Source organism: Habropoda laboriosa, unplaced genomic scaffold, assembly GCF_001263275.1.
Source record: "Habropoda laboriosa isolate 0110345459 unplaced genomic scaffold, ASM126327v1 scaffold212, whole genome shotgun sequence".
Taxonomy (NCBI): Eukaryota; Metazoa; Arthropoda; class Insecta; order Hymenoptera; family Apidae; genus Habropoda; species Habropoda laboriosa.
In genome coordinates this window covers 903,972-924,747 of record NW_017100509.1, presented here as the reverse complement: position 1 = coordinate 924,747, position 20,776 = coordinate 903,972, and the positions used below count along the sequence as shown (strand labels likewise).

The 20,776-nt window shown below is 39.2% G+C and overlaps 1 protein-coding gene across 1 annotated transcript in view; it reads left to right on the top strand.

The window, feature by feature from the left end:
• The window catches only part of LOC108576272, a 188,651-nt gene that overhangs the window by 116,957 nt on the left and 50,918 nt on the right, over positions 1–20,776 (top strand). The window contains exon 3 of the mRNA XM_017939231.1: positions 12,495–12,619. Coding sequence (XP_017794720.1) covers positions 12,495–12,619 — 125 coding nt within the window. The remainder of the gene's footprint in view (positions 1–12,494; positions 12,620–20,776) is intronic.

The following is a 20,776-nucleotide window of genomic DNA, read 5'->3' as shown; positions in this document are numbered from 1 at the left end:
CTTTAGGGTTTGCTGGGTGGAAGTTGCTGAAGCATTGAGAATGATGGGATTTAGGCAGACTGATCTTGGAAATTCTGTGTCTTTTGTGCGTTTAATTGATGTGGAATTTGTAGGGTTGAGCGTTTGTTGGATTGTTTGTAAAGGGAGTTCTTGGTAGCAATGCCGATTGAGAAAATATGGCAAGTGAGTGCAATAATGATTTCAATTGTAAGAGCTCAGACAAGTTTTAAAAAAATCATACAACGTTCTCTGCAGAATTTTTCTTTACATGATAGTGACCATCCTATTACGATAATGTTCTCCCTTCTCTAAATATATTATTCACATCCTTATTCGCTAGGAATCTCTTCCTTCCACTTCGTCACTTTCTTCCATCACGCACGAATTCCATATTCGAATTTTCTCCCCATAAAAATCTGGGCCTCCACAAGGAGTAGGTCTCGTGCACTGTCAAAGTTTCTCACAAAAGGGTCTTATTTGTATCTCCAGCCTTCTCTTTTATTACCTTTTCCCTGCACCCCTTAGAATTTTAGAATTACACAGACAAACGCCAACATTTCACGATAACACACTGATTTCGAAAAATTTTTTCAATGTAGAAATAACATGGCTCGATAAAAAATGATTCTATATGAATTACGTAGATAATTGAATAATTCTTGGGAGTACAGCGTGAATAATAAACGTAGGGAATGAATTGATCGAGCACGAACTGGGTGTGGAAATGAAAGAAGAAATAGCGAGGAGTAATTTGTTTATAAATTATACAGTGTTTGAGCAGCACACAGAAATTCATTTCCCAGTCTAGGCAATCTCAGCCCTGGTAAGTACAGTAAACGGAATTCTTAAATGAACGGGGCTAAGAGCAGCTAACGCGCTCGATTTTGCATCTTGGCTTCTTTGAACTCTCAAAGTCAAGTTTCAGTCGTATCCAGCTGATTGCACGACAAATCGATGTTACTAAAAGCATTAGTTACACATAGTGATCAAACAAGCTTCTCGTTAATTTGAAATCGTGTATCCTATACGATCTATCCAGTAAAAAGAAAAAAGAAAAAATTTCGTACTGTGATAATTCGTGGATTTGTAAGGTTTTCGAATGGTAGGGAACAGTGGGATCAATAAACGAAGCAGTTGTCCATAAATGATACTTAAACTGTTACATTCATAATCGGTACATATTTAGTTATGCAAGCTCATGCCCGTGAAATCGATTTATTATTATTACTCCGAGTGGTATTTATTATTTCGTAATCGAGCTGTATTTATTATTATGTAAATATCGATTACCTGATTAAAGGACGGAACATCTATCCGCATTTCGAATGTAACTCGATTATACTCAAAAATCCTCCATCATTTCAGCTCTGATATTTGCTCGACGAAGAAAAATCAATACAGAGTGTACTATTGACTTTCAACACACACAGGTGTATCCAAATTTTACTTATTTAAGGAAATTAAATTGAAAAATTATTCCTCTGTTTTATACACCGTAAATTTCTTAATAGAACTATTAGACGAAATCCTAATTGTAAACAGAAAAATTGAGTCTCAGTGGTGATAAAAATTTCGGTAAAACTAAACTGTTTCCTGAATTTCTCTTCCACAAATGTCTTTTTTATAATACAAAATTCACGCTCAGATCGTGTTTAAAAATCTTCCGCAGAAGCCTGCGTCAAGTACCACAAAATTATCCAGAGAATTCTTCGAAAGATGGTGTCACGAATTCGGTGCAAAAGGGTGCGCGAATTGAGTCTCAGTGATAACAAAAATTTCGACAAAATCAAACCATTTCATCTCCATTTCTCTTTCACAACACAAAATTCACGTTTAAAAGTCCTCCACAGAAGCCTGTGTAAAGTACCACAAAATTATCGAGCAGATTCTCCCAGAAAGATGGTGTTGCAGAGTTCGGTGGTAAAAGGGTGCGCGAATCGATTTCCACAATTTCACGAACACCTTGTGCATCTTGCTTGCCGAACGATCCCCAGGAGAGAGGAGACCATTCCACTGTGTAATACTGCATAACCGTGCTGCATTACATACGGCCAGTGAGGTATGCGAGAGAGCTGGTTGCAACAACAGCAGCTGGATGCGAGGATGGCCTGAGCTCTGGCCTCACCATGGGGTGAATAGCCGTGCTGGTATGTTTCTGGCCGACTGCCAGCCCTGGTAACTAGTCGTACCACCACATTAATAGAGTTTTATTGTTATTTACTGTGACAACGGTCCGTTATTAACGAGTCCCTGTGGACACTCGTCGAAATTGTTGATTCTCTGCTCGACTACTTGGCTAACTTTCGCCCCGTCGCTGTCCTCTTCGCCTCAAACGCTAATCGAATCAGTTCGTTGTTCAACGGGTTTCTCCGTTTCGTTTCGCTCACAAACGGACAATTATACGTCGTTATCCCGGCGATCGTGTGGAAATGACGTTGAGGTTTGAACCAACGTCCAGGCTAATGCTCTGCTTTCGCTGTTCGAGATGGAAGGGTTGTTTTCGGGTTTCTGGTCTTTGGGACGTGATTTCGTGTGAAAGCTGCTTTTGGAAAATTGCGGTGAGGAGAACCTGTTTTCGACGATGGTGCGCATGCAGCGTGTTTCTGATGGGTTTGTAGTAGTGTTAATCGATCGATGATTATAACGGACAAATGGGAAATTTTGAGAATTGTGGAATGTGTACTTGTGTAAAGTAGTCTGCGGATTTTTGTGCAAATTTATATTTATATATAGTACTTTGGTAAAGAATTATTTCACCTACCAGGTATTTATAAAAATGTTACGTGCATTCTGTGCAATTTTGTGCCTTTAAATTTCCTATAAATGCAGAAAAATCCGCAGTCTAGTGTAAAGCGTCGAATTTGTTGTTTAATTATTTCGTTTTAACAGAATTGACAATTGTAGAATCAATGTGAAAGGTACATATTCAGTTTTATTAGTGTGAACTTAGCGAACGAACGTTAAACTTATTCTGTATTCCGTATAGTATTCTAAAGGTACATTGTATAAGCAGTTGGATCGTTTTGCCAAGCAAGTTCTCTCATTTAAGGCAACGTAAACAAGAGTCAGTGACAATTGCATTGTCCTATTGTACTGATCAAAGCGGTACCTCTCGATTTCATTATATGTACTTACAAGGCATGCTGACATAGATAAAACAAGTTTTGTATGTGTTTTCAGATGAACAATGCAATATTGCTAAATCGATTTATCAATCAATTTTAACTGAAACTTTTAACTACTAGTAATTTCAAAACAAATTTTCTATAACACAATTCGACACTTCAAATGATAATATAATTAATACTGTAGTAGGATTTTTTGGAATGCAAGGATATTCTTTGGTATCTGGGAAAAACACTTTATCTTTCGTCGATACATGTTAAATGTTTGGTACAGAATAATTTCGAACAAATCAATGCAGTGTTCGAGCTGTTGCTTTTGCTTTCGGGCGTCCGGCTTTAAGCAGCCGTACTCTCCCGTTACAACATTAACGAAACGGATAAAACGATTTATAACTTACTGTGGGAAGGCGTCCGGTGAACCTCCTGTACTCTACTCTCTGGAAGTCGTCCGGCGGATAGTCCAGCTGTTCTTTCCATTCCAGGAGCGACCCAGGTATAGCTCTCGTACTCTCCTATCACAATATTTAAGTGATACGCATATGATCGGAGAGTCCACCCGCACTTCTCCTGGTAGGCGACCGGCGTTCTCTCCATACCAACAGAAGTACTAAGCAATCCTCTCCGAGCTTCCTCAGGCGTCCGGGTATCCTCTCTGGTACTCTCCGCTCTCAGAGGCGACCGGCGGATAGTCCATCCGTTCTCTCCATGCCACCAGAAGTACTAAGCAATCCTCTCCGAGCTTCCTCAGGTGTCCGGGTAACCTCCTCCTCTCTCAGAGGTGACCGGCGGATAGTCCAGCCGTTCTCTCCATGCCACCGGAAGTCCCAAGCAATCCTCTCCGAGCTTCCTCAGGTGTCCGGGTAACCTCCTCCTCTCTCAGAGGCGACCGGCGGATAGTCCATCCGTTCTCTCCATGCCTCCAGAAGTACTAAGCAATCCTCTCCGAGCTTCCTCAGGTGTCCGGGTAACCTCCTCCTCTCTCAGAGGTGACCGGCGGATAGTCCAGCCGTTGTTCTCTCCTCCAGAGAGTGACCCAGGTGTCAGTCCCCGTGTCCCCAGTCCTCCTGTGCTGTACGGGCGTCCGAAAGCTAGGCTTCGCTAGGCTCCCACTCTGAAGGTCGACCGATGGTAATACCTCGTCCTCTCCCAGCAGGAGAATGCTTGGCTGCGTCCGCGGCCGTGGTATTTATATCTGTCCGTCGCTAAGTGTTTTCCCGCGCGAAACCGCGGGACTCCCGCGCGAAACCCCGAGTTTCCCGCGTAAAACCGCGAGTCTCCCGCGCGAAACCGCGAGTCTCCCGCGGATCGCAAGCTTGTTTCTTCTAGAAGCTTCTATCGCTTCGCGATTATTTGATTGACGACGAGGATAGAGAGTCGTCCCTCTTACTTCCTCTCGCGGAATGGAAATTTTTGTCGTCGACTTCGTTGATGGTTGTTGCAATACTCTATTATAAAATTTACTATATTGACCCTTTACCTTAAAATTCTTTTACATCGTAAAAGTAACGTAATTTAACGTAATCATTACATCGTTACATCGAGACATAGTCATTTTACCGGGCTGTTAGTTAAAAAAGGCAGCCAGTAGCGTTGTTCGTTAAAACGTGTACCCTCGAGAGCACGCGCACTTCTTGTGTTTCTTCGTTTCTCTTTAATTCATTTAATGGATGCGTATCGCGTGGTTCGGATATAATACGTCGTTAAAATTGGACAGCAATTAGCTGACAAGTTAGTCAATGACGCGTAATGACGATCAAATCGAGTGATAATATGCGAACAGATGTAATTTCACGACATGTTTGTCGATTCTCCGCGCGTTTCGCAGATTTAACGAATATCGAATTATTTTTCTCACTCGAGTATCGCTTTAACGTGGATATTATTTCTGATCGTGTTTCGCGAGGCATAATTTTTCGACTCTGAGACGTGATCGGGGAACGTCGTTTAATTACGAGGTGCAATATTGGAAAATTGTCTGTGGAAAGGAGGCTTCGAGCTGATAAAAAATAGGTAGCTTGGACATTCTGGCATTTTATTAGGGAAATAGATGTTATGGAATTTGATCGTATCTGATGAGAATCGAAATTTCATTGATCTACGTATTTATGTATCTATCAACCCTTCCACTACTAATTATACTATGAAAAGTAAAATTCCAGCAGCAGTAATTGCATTCTATTATTTAGTGCATTATTGTTCGAAAAATATTGTCGAACAGTGCATCTCTTTAAAAATCGAAACTTGGAAACTACGAAATTTCGTTCGATTTTCAAATTTCCCGCCACGGTTCCCGTCTAATTACAGCGAATTCAACCGGCTCGTTTCGTCGTCTGTTTTCTGTGTCCAAAATTCGCGTCCTGTTGTTTAATGCGTTATTGTTCGAGAAATATTGTCGAACAGTGCATCTCTTTAAAAGTCGATACTTGGAAACTACGAAATTTCGTTCGATTTTCAAATTTCCCGCCACGCTTCCCGTCTAATTACCGAGGCTTGAAACCGGCTCGTTTCGTCGTCTCTCTTTTTCGTGTCCAATTTTCGAAATAGTTGGGCGAGCTAAACTAAAGTTTAGTTTCGCGACAAGCGCGTTCGTGTGCGTGAGAGTATGGCCGAGAGGTGATTTTCAGGTGGATGGAAATATGTACGTACGAGCGCTCGAAGGAACGCTCCATTACCCGGACTCCCAGCTCACCCTCACTTTTTTTTAGTCTTGCGCCAGACATTTTCAGCGATACGTTCGCTATCACGCTTCACGGATTAAAAGAGCGATTTTGAATTCGAAACGCCTGAACGATGGTCCACGTTCTATTGACTTTCCGCGGAAAGAGACCTCGAACGTTTTTCACCAGGTCGGAGAACTGTGTTACGCGAAATACCGTCGACGAATGAATATTTTTTGTACGAGGGTAAACTTCAAGCCTGCTGGTTTGAATAATTCGATTTCTATGGTGCTGATGGATGTTAAATGTCCTAGAAACGATCGCGTTAAAATAGATTTATATTTCGGTAGTGTGGAATCCTTTTTATTTCGTAGTTTATGAATATCTTCGCGAAGGTTCAACCTCGATTTTTCTTCGTTCATGGGAAATTACAGTTGATTGTAATGTAGGGATGACCGAGCGTGAGTGCGCGCCTGAACGATGGTCCACGTTCTATTGACTTTCCGCGGAAAGAGACCTCGAACGTTTTTCACCAGGTCGGAGAACTGTGTTACGCGAAATACCGTCGACGAATGAATATTTTTTGTACGAGGGTAAACTTCAAGCCTGCTGGTTTGAATAATTCGATTTCTATGGTGCTGATGGATGTTAAATGTCCTAGAAACGATCGCGTTAAAATAGATTTATATTTCGGTAGTGTGGAATCCTTTTTATTTCGTAGTTTATGAATATCTTCGCGAAGGTTCAACCTCGATTTTTCTTCGTTCATGGGAAATTACAGTTGATTGTAATTTTGTATTTGCAAAAATGTTGAAGAGGCAGAATTAATAGTTGCTATAAAGAAAATATAAATAAATTGATATGTACCTGTGGAAATTTATGAATATTTATCTTTCAAATTACAAAAATTATTCTAAAGAAATTGAATGGTAGTAATGCATTAACAATAAAGAAAATTTAAAAATTTAAATTTTTTAAACTGTGCATATTTTAATTTGATTAATATCAGAATTTCTTACGGACCAGAAGTATTTCTGATAGAGACAGGTAGAAATCTTTTAAGGCTGGTATAACGTGACGACAGAAAGACGCCGAATTAAATGACGATTTTCCCCAGGAACAATTACGAAAGTCTCTCGAATGGCGTACTTGTGCGTTCATTAACCGGGATCCTTTCATCCAGACGCGAAACACTTGGAACTAGTCGCTCGTTTACCAGGATTAAGGTCGAAATGCACGAAATAAAAGCGATTACGCGTGAAGAGACGAATGTGTGGCGATGATTCCGAGGTTGAATCGCGGCAATTATCGGCGGGAATTAATAGGGGGAATAAATGCAGGCTTTTTGATGAGTGCATTATAACGATGAAACGCGCATGCAGTTCGTTATCAGTGTCATTATATCGGGGTGCGGCGGCCATTGTGAATGACGTGGAATCAGGCATTATAAGCGACGCTTATGAGACACGGACTTCATTAAAGCGTAATCACGAAACCGCGTGATTGAACGGGGATTAATGTCGTCTATGCAAATGTCAAATGGGATTTTTGGAGCTCGTGAGCATCGAGTGTCATAACATTCCTTCGCTTCCTTTGTATCGTGGCAAAAATTAATTTCTGAATTATCTTGTACTTTGTCAAAGAGAAAACGAAATTTTGCAATTTCTTTGTATCCCCCAGAAATTTATTTTTCAATTATCTTGTACTCTGCCAAAGAGAAAAATTTTACAATTTCTTTGTATCCCCCAGAAATTAATTTTTCAATTATTTCATACTTTGTCAAAGAAAAAAGGAAATTTTGCCATTTCTTTGCATCCCGCCAAAAATTGATTTTTGAAGAAATTTTACAATTTATCGTTTCATTCTGTTCTTCGTTCAATTTCACCTAACTATGATTAATAATTTTCAAAGAACGAATACGAACAAATCCATGTAAAATAACGATCGTTTCATAGTAAAATTCACTCACATCTAATTACGATTGATAATTTTCAAAGAACGAATCTGAACAAGTCCAAGTAAAATGATTATCGTTTACGACGATCGTTTCATGGTAGAAATATCGAGATATCGCGAACGTCGGGAAATTTCGAAATTCAAGTTACTCGAATCATCGGAAGTTCAAAGACTGGGAAATCACAGAATCGTGATCGGTGTGGTTCGTGTGAAACGATCGCGGGCTCAGAACTCGAGCGTCTAGGGGGTTGATTGGGAGCGAGTCGAAGCAACCAGCACCCCTTAGAGCGAGACGCGTCGTTACCCAGCATGCTCCATTTACCACGATAGCTACGAATACGTGTATTACAGCCGAGGTATCGAAATTTCCCGTCCCCTGGTGTCCTAACGCCAGCCTACGCTGCACCAGCCATTTTACGTGAAACGACAACCCTCCGTCACATAACGATCCGATGTTACGCGGAGAAAATTTCGCGGAAACTTCAGCACGCTTCGAGGAGTGCAGACGAGCGTCTGTCAGTAAGTTTCTAGCCAGAAAATTTATCTTATACGTCGTTTTACGTATCGTCGATTTGCTAGAAAAATGACAGAAGCACATTTTTCAGGAAATCGGTTTGAAATTTTCTATGATAGAAATTTATTAATTATTCGATTATTTATCAATGAAAATTTTTTGTTGTCCTTCACAATTTAGCTAATAATTTTTCAGATTTCAGGCTCTCTGATAAAATACTGTTTATGTGTATTGTTTACTATTAAAAGAAACTGTTAAATTATGACATTTCTCCTGTTAAACAGCACAATTATGATTTTAGCGGAATACCTCACTTTCGGAGTTGTTTCTTTTGGATACCTCAGAATTGACGATTTTTCAAATGCGTAGCAATGTGATTTTTCCGCTCGCAACATTCGCGGTATCGCGCGAAATTTTCTACCTTTTATTTCTTCGTCCTTCCTTTTATTTCTACCCCTTTTCTTTTTATTCAAAGAGCAGTTTGGCCCAGGGTAGAAAGTTCCGAGGTGTGAAATTCTGTTCGCGAGTTTTTTCCAGCATTCGCGATTACAAAAGTTCGCCGGCAGCGATCTTTGGCGAAGCCGGGGCGTTTGAACGGCGAAACACCGGGCACGAAGTTCAGGAACGAAGACTTTTTTTCGGGAACAAGGCTAGCTCTGCCTGCGGTTGCACGCTGCTCGCTCAGTTTCACGCGTCTACAGTGTTCATAAAAATTTTTCTTTTCGCCAAACAAAGAGGAATACGTAACGCAATATTCCCCTTACCAATCATATATTTCTCGAAATAAATTGTTTTAAATCACGCAGAATATTTCTATCGCAACAATCGTTACTTTCGATACTTAGAAATTCACAGGCTGAGTTATTTTTACGTTAATTAATTGAAAACAACATTTACTTTGACAAATTTATACGTTAAAAAATTCAATCATTAGTGTACCGTTTCACTTTCACCGAAAAGATTCAAAAGGGTCACACAATCGTGCTTGAAAAGGTCCTCGATTTTTTGGCCCAAGTGACTATTGACAATTTGCAGGGAAAATTTCTGTGGTCTAAATTGTCAAATGTTTTCTCCCTGAATTTTCTCTGCAAACGTATGTGTTTTGTGTTAACTCTCACTTAAGAACACAACAGTTTGAATGGAAGATGCAGAGAAAAAAAAAGGTGTCAACGAGTGTTTCAAGCGCGATAATCGAATCTGGAAAGTGAGACCACTCGATTATTAAATGCATCGTCTTATGAAATCGAGCGGAAGTAAAGCATCGTGTGCAATCTGTGAGCGGGGTTTAAAGATAGGAATCGAGCAGAAAGGGTCAATTAAGAGTTTTAAAGCCGGGTGAAAATAGGTTTATCGGCGATTCCCGTTCGCAAGCTTTTTCCAGCCGCTCGTTCACTCTCCATAAACAGCCAATGGAATGGTATTGGCAGCGAAAAAAAGCGTCAGGTGCATGGCGTATAGATTCGAGCGGCGTCAAATTGATCGCTTAATAATGCAAATGCGATTTCAGTCTTTAACGCCGACTCGACCGTTCGTCGTGCTTAATAGGATCGCATTTAAAGAATTGCAGCTGATTTCGGGGGGTATTGGTGACACGCGCAGCGCAAATATTGACTTTTCATCGCGAAAAGCTTTTCGCGTTCTCGAAGCAGGGCTTTGTTCCGATCCGTTAATTCGTTCTGGCCAAATGAAATGCTCTTTCCTCGCTTTTACTAGCCCGTGACGTGTAGAAATTAACCTATTCGGGGTTCATTGACGTAGATTTCTTTGAAAATTTCAATATTTGTGTTGGAAAAAGTGAATTAGTAAGGGAAACTATAATGGCCATTCGGCACATAATTTTCAACCAAAAAGAAAAAAGAAGACAATTCAATTTCTATGGATTTAAAATGAATAAAATATAATCACATCAAAAATTAGATCATCTTTCTCTAATTTAAAAAACATCATCCCTCAAGAAATGACGATAAATTTCTAAGCAGAAGCTGTGACGAATATTTTATGCATAATCCTTTCAAAATAATTGCACGTTTTCTTCAAAATAATTTCAATTTCATCGAAAACTTCTGTTTTAATAATTTTCCATAATTTTGCAAAACGATAATTTCACGTCAGTAGATTGAACATTGCAAGTTCTAACGAGAGCCGCGAAAGGAGGTGAATTCTGTCAGAGAAATCTTCTATCAATTTCCCTTAATCATCTACAGACTGCGAGTGCACGGTGGGAAAAAATCAACCGACTACCTGTCACCGGTGCCACGTAAAAAGGCAATAAATCGAAGCGGTTTTTCCGACAGGCCAGCGAGGGCAGAATTCGAAAGAAGTTGGTCAGGGGATCGATCAAAATTTCGAGGGGCATATTCAGTCTGTCGCGTCGCAAGCATTCCGGCATCATCGCAAATCTTGATTAACCTCCTTCGTCTTCGTCTTCCGCCGAGTTCCGGGGCCACGGAGTGCCGTGGCGGAGCGGCGTAACATCAATTTTCATCCCTCAATGACGCGCGTCGTGTTCGAAAGGACGATCGTTCGCGCTGGTTGTAAAGTGTCACCCGTTAAGTTGTTCCCATATTTAATCCTTAATGACAGCGAAGGTGGCATACCGCCCCTGAGACGTCTGAAAGTAGCTGAAGCTTTGGGAATTTTTTTCAGAGCTAACTACCGAATGAAAAATTCCCATTTTTTCGGAGGACGTACATGTAACTTTCAGTATTGTCCTCCAATTTTTATATCTAAAAATATTACGAAATGGAGGAGTTATTGCGAAACTTCTTGTGCTAGATTCTGCAAATTTAGACGCATCAAGTTTGTCTAAAAAAATTTGATAAAAGATTGTTTTTGTTTCCGTCTGATTGAAAATTGAAGACTTTTTAATTGCAATATTCATTTTCAAATATGAGGATTCATTTTAAATCCGTGTAAATATTGAACATTTCGCTTTGTAGGGGGTTATTTACCGAGGATTCAATATTCTGTGAAATTTATCAGGTTGAATGAGAGTTTGTGAAAAATGCAGCTTGTTTAAATGTTTCATAAAGTCTCGTCTTGTAACCAAAGAGAAAAGCTGCGCAAGTTCATCTTGCTTTTTTCCGTTAATGTCGAGTGGCTGCGTAAAGGTGAGTAAAAGTTTCGATTTCGAAGTTCCCTTGCCAGCGGAGATGAAAATATTAGAAATGTAGAGAAGCTCTGGATATAGTAATACTTGATTAAAATATAACAATGGCTCAGAGTAAAATGAAGTCTTTGAAACGATGAAATAATGTCTTTAATACGTCAAGTTCTCCTTACTTGTTTCGTAGGCAATGTAACAAACTTTAATTTCGTGTAATTAATTACATATTTACAATAAATTATTATATCGACAGTTTCTATGTTAAACATAATTTAAGGACGATACATCATCGTATAAGTTATTACAATTAGTATCGTTCTGTTTTATTGAAACGTTTATTGTTCAAATTTATCGACAATGCTATTATCTACCTTTTTCAGAATACTTAATTTAACTGTTGAAACTGACATTAAAACCAAGTTGAAGCTAGAAATATTACGTGAAGTGTGACTGGTTCTATTAAAAACATTTAAGATCAACAAGAATTGATTTTTATCAACTTTCTCTTTCGTGTGATTCTCTAAAATAATTTATAAAATAATCGACAACTATCTCCAAACTTACTTCCTCGCACAATTACACGAAACGTGCAGACTTTCAGACAATAGTCATTCACGGTTTCACCGACGTGTGCCATTGTCGAATAATCACACGTTTACCAAACCATTGACTAAAACTACTTGTTTCATGTGACGTTTCAATATCCATTGTGCGTCAGGTTATTTACGAAGGAATTGTTCCAAGTCTGTAACCAGGTTTTCGACTTAAAATTCCCTACCAACATTTCACGTGCAAAATTAATATCGACTTGTACGGAAGTGTGCAGTGATTTCACGTACACGCGATTTTCATGATATTCGTTTGAAAAATTGTCGCGTATTTTACGCGAAATGATAAATTGCGATATTGCTTTTTTTGAATCAAATACCTGTCTGGGGAATTCACTGTTGATGAAAAAGTAAATGAAATTTCGAAGAGCCGCGTAAATGAAAAGCATAACGATTTGTTGTATTTGCATCGTCGAATATAGTAAACTCGCGTGTAAATAGGGAGATGAGAAAATTAAATAAATTGCTGTTCAACGGTGGAGATATTTTATGAGAGTGTCACTTAACACTGGTACGATTTCATTCCAGAATTTCAGCACCGTTTCAAGTAGCTGCTGTGGTACTGGTCCTCGCAGCCACGATCTCAGCTTTAATTGGGCATTGCAATTCGGATCATCGAACTCTGATCGCCTGTGGACTGTTCCTGCTCAGTGGTAAGCTTTCAATTCGAACCTTATCTTAACAATAATGTTTCTTCTGCTAAATTAGTCGAGATTGTTCGAATAGAGGACAAGGAATCTCGTCCTTTCTCAAAATACAAAATTACTAAATACAAGAACCGAATAAATGAAACAAAAATTTTCAATTCGAAATTTATCTTAACAATAACATACTTTCCACTAAATTACTCAAGATTCTTCGAATAAAAAACAAAAAATCTCATACTTCCTCACATAAAAAGGAAGACTAGAAACAAGAATCAAATAAATAAAGAAAAAGGTGTCAATTCGAAATTTATCTTAATAACATTCCTTCAACTGAATTACTCAAGATTCTTCGAATAAAAAAAAAGAGTCTCATACTTCCTCACATAAAAAGGAAGACTAAAAACAAGAATCAAGTAACTGAAGAAAAAGCTTTCAATTTAACATTCCTTTTACTGAATTGCTCAAGATTCTTGAAGAAAAGAATCTAATTCAACCTCACATAAGAAAGAGCCTAAAATTCAGAACCAAATTACCCTGAAATAATGAAAACGAAAAGTAATCAAGTCTCTTTGAATCCAAAATCGAAATCTCGTCACTTTCGTCAAAACTCTACAACCCTTAAACAAAAGAAAATCGAGAAAAATTGGTGGGCGAAGAAGAAGTAATCAGCAGCCCCCCGGAACCAGTAGTAAGCAGCTGAGGAGCCGCGCAATCTGCTCAACCCGAAAAGTACATTTCACACTTAACATAATCCCGACTTTATAAAGAGAAATGCTACCGTAGCCGAGTACCATAAAGTCTCATAAAAAGTGCGCTACGGTACAGCGGTCGCTTCTAATCAGCGATGATCCGGGAAAAAATCGTCGGTCGGAGACAAGTCTTGCGGAGAAACGTGGTGATTAACACGATGGACGGTTTCCCGGCGCAAGAAGGAAGGACAAAGAGGCGAAAAAAGGGTGGCGATTTTTGAAAGCTTGACGAGCGTTTGCTCGCTGGTCACGTATCGAGTCCGTGGCTCTCTCTCTCTCTCTCTCTCTCTCTCTTTCTTTCTTTTTCTTTCCTCTACGTTCTTCGGAGAACTACTGGCAGTGTATCAACCGCACTTTTCCCTCGTTGAAAAGCTAACAATGTGATCCTTGGTCCTCTGAACTCTCCTGGCACGAGGTTCACGCGTGAACAGTTCATAGATCACCCAGGAATCACGTATACGAACATTGCTTCTTTATCCCCCAGCGGGGGAAGTTTTGTATTCTTGCCAAGCTGCTTCTTAATATTCCAACGCTGTTGTTTCCACACGAAACGTATTGTTATATTAAATAAAACGTTTACGTACCGGATGGATCCCTTGGTCATTTGGGTTTTGCTCTTCTTCTTCTTCTTTCGAAATGTGCTTTTCTCGTTTAGGTGTAATTGAATTTTATCGGATGTCGTGGGAAATTTTCACTATTTTCTGGTTAATGAATTTGCAGGAATGTTTGTTCGTAATTATTCATTGCAATAGTCGCCTTTTCGTAGACTGTGTTTTATCGAAGAATATCTTCTTTTGTTGAAAAGAGGTTCAAATTTTAGCTTATGTGCAACATTATGTCATATGCTTCAGAAAATTCAGCGTTTAAAATTAGACATTTAATTAACTATATCACTGCATTATTTTTCTTTTAAACTAAATCATATCGAAATTATAGTTTCCTAAAATATGCGTTCCTGAGTTCATTGGAAATATGTGACTTTATCTTTTTTTTAAACTAAATCATATCGAAATTATATTTTCCTCAAATATACGTTCGTGAGTTCATTGCCTATCATTATTACTTGAAAATGTGCGACATTATTGGTGGCATTCTTAGTGTTTTCTGAAGGAATAAATTAGTCTATTGTCCTGAAAGGGTTAAAAGGAGCAATTTAGGAGACCGTATTCCCCGAAGTTGCTTCGATGCACTTAAAAAAAAAAAAAAAAGAAAAAGAGGAGAAGAATGAACATCAGCGTCTATTGTCTTGCAATTTTAACCATGAATCAGCTTGGATTTTGCCAAAAATTTCTAGCAAACAAAAATTGCAGACGACTGGCACAGCGAGTGTGCTGCATTTTTCCTGCAGGACGAAACTGTTGCTGAGTTCTCTGGACGTGCATGGAATCAGAGATGCCTGAAAGGATGCCGCGTATCGTTCTACAGCGGAGGATATGGAACAGTATCGGGGAAATTGTGGACGAAAAGGATGGGAGGGCCAGAAAACTCCGTTTCGCGGTAACGTAACTTAACGAAGTTGAGAATCGTCGTGTACCACAGGCACTCTGAGAAAATGAAGTCTAGAAATCTAGTTTTCGGCTTGGAAACGAATTTTTATTTCGCCCACGAACGTTCCCATATATAGAAAAGAGCAAGCCGATTGTTTCCTCTGGCGAGACAGGAATAAATTCGTACGAATTTCCCGTAATTCTCTGTATCATCGAATTCGCGGTTTATCGATGGAGAACAATTGTCAATTTGCTACCGGGTAAATAAAATTCTCGATATACGCGATTTAGTAATGTGCGACAAATTCCTGATAATCCTGACAAAGATGGTAAATACGGGAAGAGACGTTTTAATCGGTTAAATTAACGAGAGCCGGTGTGCTGTACGCGGAGCCTGAAAATGAGCATTATTACGTGGAAATAGACGGTGTTATACAATTATGCAGGCTCAACGAATGATAAACAATTTAATAAATGACATAAATCGTTCTGCGTCGGGGAATTAATAGTCAGATGGAAAATGAAGCGTTCATTTGACAAAGTTACTTATTGGCGTAACGAGAGCGAAGCTAATATCACAGCTGTTTCACCTATCTTTTAAAATTTCTTCTGTCTGTTCATTTCAATCTTGCTATTATTGCCATTATGCTATTCCTACAATTTCTATTTTTTTGTCATTTGTATATAGCTTGAATTGTTTCTACTTTTCTGTGTTTTCATTATTAGCACAATTTTTCTATTTTTTCTATTCTTTCTGTTCATTTCAACCTTGCCATTATTGCTCCTTTTTCTACAATCTCTATTTTTGCCATTTGTATGATTCGAATTTTTCCTACCTTTTGTGTCTCTATTATTAACACAATTTTTCTTTCTCTTTCATATTGTGTATTTTATATTTCCATTGTCCATTCTACGTAATCGCTTCTTTTTTCTTACATTTCCCATTTTTGCCATTTCCACGGTTTCAATTGTTCCCACCTTTTGTGTCTCTGTTATTAACACGGTTTTTCTTTCTCTTTTCTATTTCGTACTTTCCTCGTTCCTTTCATTTCTTGATTGGACAATTTCTACGATCGAAAATTCTCGCCAAGTGCCGGTGAAAGTTTACAAATATGTATCGAGTGACTTCTCGGCTGAGTATCCGAACGTAGAATGTAAAAGGCGGATGAAAATGAAGCAAAACGAATCTCCTGGGAAAGTCTGACGCTTGTGAGCGCGCGACGGATGATCCGGGGATAGATTGGCACGATTAAAAATCACTCGGATGGAATCGCCGTTCGGCCGGAAGGATAAAACGCGACGTCGCTCTGGCTTCGACTTCCGATCAAATAATTCCACGATCGTCTGCCAGGCTGTAATTAGCGACCAGTTTATTGAGCCTCGACTCGTTTCGAGGGGAGGCTCGATTTCCGTCTGATAACTGTAAATCTGGTATCGTCCTAACTCGGGGTCTAATTTATAAGCAGCAGAACGTTGCAACAGCAGCGATCAAAAGAAACATAAACAGTACCAATTGAAATAAAAATAAAAAAATAAATTATTCGTGTAAAAATTAATCAATTCCATGCACGCAATTTAAATTTGGAGCAAGGAAAAAGCTTTCTATTATTTTTATAAAAATAAATCAATTCTATCTGTGATCTAAATTTTAAGCATGGAAAAGTCATTGAAATACTTTTTTTTGGAAAATTACTTAGGCCATTATTTTAATTTTTGGTGCATATAATGTGTAAATTCACCCAAAATTGAGAGTTAGGATACTATGATAGTCTCAATTATAATACTCACGAGACCAATTCGTCCACAAAATTTTCTGCTGCTTTTTTCCACGAGAACATGGGACGAACGACGTGAAAACGAAGGATAAGTGAAAATTGAAGGCGTGGAGTGCGGACGAAACACTTGAATTCGCGAATAACACATTGTCCCGTGATCGACACGTTTGGAAACATCAGAAATCGAACGATCTCCCATTGTCGTTGACGAAGGTAGAGAATTTGTTGGCGGTGTGTCGGCGTCGAAACATTTTTCCGTTGTTCCCAACGATACGTGGGACACACGGCTGCGATGATGAAGTCATGCAGAACACAGCCACTGGATCCATTTCCTCCATTTCCCCCCTTGCTTCTTTCTCTTATTTTCAAGCCGAGCCGCTGCTCCGCGCTGGTGGGATTTCGCGAAAAGCCGGTATGTTTCGCGTCGTGAATTCGAAGATATAAACACGCGAGAAACTCTCCAATTTTATACACTATACGAAAGTTTTTTGACAGCTATCGAGAACCGAGAAGTCACGCGTACGCATTTGTTCGCTCGCGCGGGTGCATCTCTGTTCGGCCGTCCCTGAGCGCGGGCTCTACGCGCGCTCTGATTGGCCAGTGTTTTTCGTTAATAATTCAAAAACGAAGCTTCAAACTGGATTTTGGAAAAGGAAAAGGTTGTTCAGAATCACCTCAGCTACCCCCCATTTCCGGGTGTTCGAGGAGTTACGGGACACCCTGTATACGTGCTATACGCACACCTATAAGTTTCGCTGAAAGCTCGCGTTATTTTCACTCAACGAAATTTTAATCGAAATGTAAAAGCTCTCCGACGATCGCCGAAATATATGTCACTTAAATGTGAATGTTTATTTAACTCGTATCACCGTTTCGATATCCGAATATTTGGAAATATCTAAGTACTTTTTTCTTTGAACTTTTTTATTCGTGGTAATTCAATTTTTACGAATCTACCAATGCAAATTTAATTTTCAACTATTATAAATAAATACCTTTCCTTAAAACTAACGTACACACGTTTCATCTATAAAAATTGACGAATGAATCCATGTCTCGCTTCAAATTAATCTAAATCTGCTCGACAAATATTATCCTGAATTTTATTTCAACAAAATGTATCTACTGTGTTCCTTTCGATTTTACGAGAGACCAATCGTTGGTTCGCAAATTAAACGAAATAACAATTAATCCGGCTGGCAGAGTATCGTATCGGAGTGAGATCGTTCGTAACACGGTCCCGGAAACCTACAAAGACGGTATATAGTTGGCAGTGGAGGGGTCCCGTTTTCATTTCGTGCGTTCCTTTTCTTCGTGGATCGTCGGGTAATCACGCTGGGGGTAAAAGCAGCGAAAGCCGGTAGTTCCTCGGCGAAGGCTCGTAATTACGTGTCAGGGAACAGGGCGGCGACCATGGAAGGGAAGAAAAAGATGAACAGGAGAGATAGCGTAGGTGGGTAGAGAGAGAGAGCTAGTCGGCTGAAACTCGAGAACGAAGGATCGGTCTGATTTATATCGAGCTTTACTACTGGACCTCGAATCTCGTCTCTCGGTTTTCGAGGGCGCGCGGCCGCCGCGCCGCGCGATCCTCTCGCTAGCTCGTGGAATCTGGATCAGGAATTCCTTCCGAATCCTCGCGGATTCTCCGCTTGATCGATGCCCCTTATTCCGCGCGGAGAATTGTGATTCATATCTTTCTCAGAGACGCTCGAACCACGCGCGGGTTTATTACTTAAATTTCGTTTCGAGATACTCGAACACGGTGATTTCTACACTTATTCTGCCCTTTGTATTCTGATTATATTCTTCGTGCTTTTACTCATTTTTCTGGACATTTTAGTATTTGTAAATTTGCTAATATTTTTAAGGATTTGTAACTTTGCCAATTCTTCTGTTTGTGCCCTTCTCAATGTTTCTACGTTTATTAATTTTTGTAGATTTTCATTTTTAGTGGTGCATAACTATGGCACCACTGTTATTTTTAAGACTTTTGAACTTTCAAAGAACTTATGGACAAAGATAATTGTGTCGTTTAAAAGAGCATTGTGAATAATGATGTTCAGGTGAGAAGCATTGAATTTGTCTGTGTACAAATGAAGTTGAAAAGTATTTTAGAATCGCTGGAAAATTATAGATTTCATGGTTTTCTATTGTAAAATTCTGACTTTCTAACAGAAAGTTAATTCCTGTACCTTCATTTGATCAGAATGTAATCAATTTATGATGACTTGGTACAGTGGGGCTCGTTGGGTCGAGTCCTTGTCGATCATCCAAGTCAAGCTGCACTCGTCGCGTCATTTTCTGGGATGGGTTACCGCCGATTTTCTTTCGATTGATATTTCTCGGGGTTTCTATGTTTCTGACGTATTTCGGTGTTTGGGTGTGTGAGTTTCTGTGTCTCTCTATTCTGTTCTTTCCAAATTCAAAGGCCTTCTCTCTCCGTTCTTTCCAAATTCGAAGGTCTTCTCCCTCTCTCTATTCTTTCGAAACTCGTCGATGGCCTTCTTCTCTCTCTCTACTCTTTCCAAATTCGTCGAAGGATTGTGGTCTATTCTCTCCAAAACTTTAAACGGTTCTTCTGCATTTCCTCTGATTCTCTACTACTGCTGCCCAACACCATTTCCCTTCACTTCGTTCAAGATTTAGTGATTCAAGAGAAGTGAAGTCGTTATCGATTATATTCCGCAGTGTGTTTTTAAATTTCGTATTCCTTCTATCTTCCACTCTAATTTTTCCCACCTCTTCTATTTTTCTTCTTCTCGTTCCATCCACAGGAATTCATGCGGTACACAAAAGAGCTTTGTGCGACTGCGATAATTTTTGACGGACAGATGTTAGAGCGTCGGTCAGACGAATTGGGAATTGACTTTGTCGAATAAAAACAGGTACTCGAAGCGACGTAGCTTTGTTCGTGTTCCGGCGCGTATCCGTGCTAGATGCGACGTTTTATTGGCGGAATCGGTATCGATACAATATCGCAAAACTCCCTTACGCTTTGTCGTGCCGAAAAAGTTCTTCTCCGCGAGCATCAAAGCCGTAGCTGAAAGAGAGAGCGTCGCTGGAAAGCAATACGAGGTCAATTTTCTCGACCTCAATAATACCAAGCATGAACCAATCGCTAGCACTGTGCGATATATCGCGCGTACTGTATCGCCGGCAAAGAATTTATTTGTTACCCGGTAACCGCAATTTGGCCAGTCCAGCGACTGGGTGTCGTTAGTTTTATTACTTTCGAAGACAAGAAACTCTTCTCTCCAATTTTTTCTTTCCTTCATTATACTATAATTCAACGAAGTTTTGCTTGTTCTAATAAAATTTAATATTCTACATTTGTATTGTGCAATGTTAAAATTGTCGAGTATAATATATTTTGTTAAATTACAAATTGTGCGAATATTCTGCGATGGAAACATGGAAAAAATGTTCCCATACAAAGAATACTTGGAAGTTAATGCTTCTAAGGAAACCTTCGATCCAAGATTTATTTTACTCGTTAAATTGAAGGAGAGAAGCGATACTAACTAATGATTGATTAATTGACGTTTTACGAGGAATAAGGTGCGATGCTGAGCTGAGAAAACTGCGAAGTTACCTTACGACTTCGAACTGCGCGATAACCACTTAATACTGGTCGATAAGACGTCCTCTCCTCTTTCTTTCTTAATCCTCTTCGGCTTGCTTCCAAGTTACCCGGACTTCCCTTTTGAAACTTCGAAACGATTACGTTTAAAGCGAAGACAAACAAAATTAAACGATCAGAAAGTTGCACGAGAGTAGGAATGGAAGGGAATATATCATAAAACCTTGAAGAACTTCTGCTTTTCTGTTTACCTAGCTTTATGAGTACCAGTGAAAGGTAAATTTTGGAAAATTATATTTGTTGTCTGTGAATATACTTCAACGCTTTCTGGGTATATACAATGAATTTTAACGCATGTTGTGATACTTGAATATGAGAGAAAGGGAATAAAAATTTAAGGAACAGGAATTGAGTGTAATTCAATTGTAATGGAAAATGAAAGGATCAAGCAAATATTTAAATACCGAGGAAGATGAAAGGATTCGTAAGAAAATAGTCAAGTGATGACAAATTCGATAAAACTTTACGTATAACGAAGGAGATAAATGGAAGAAAAAGTTATAAAATGGTGT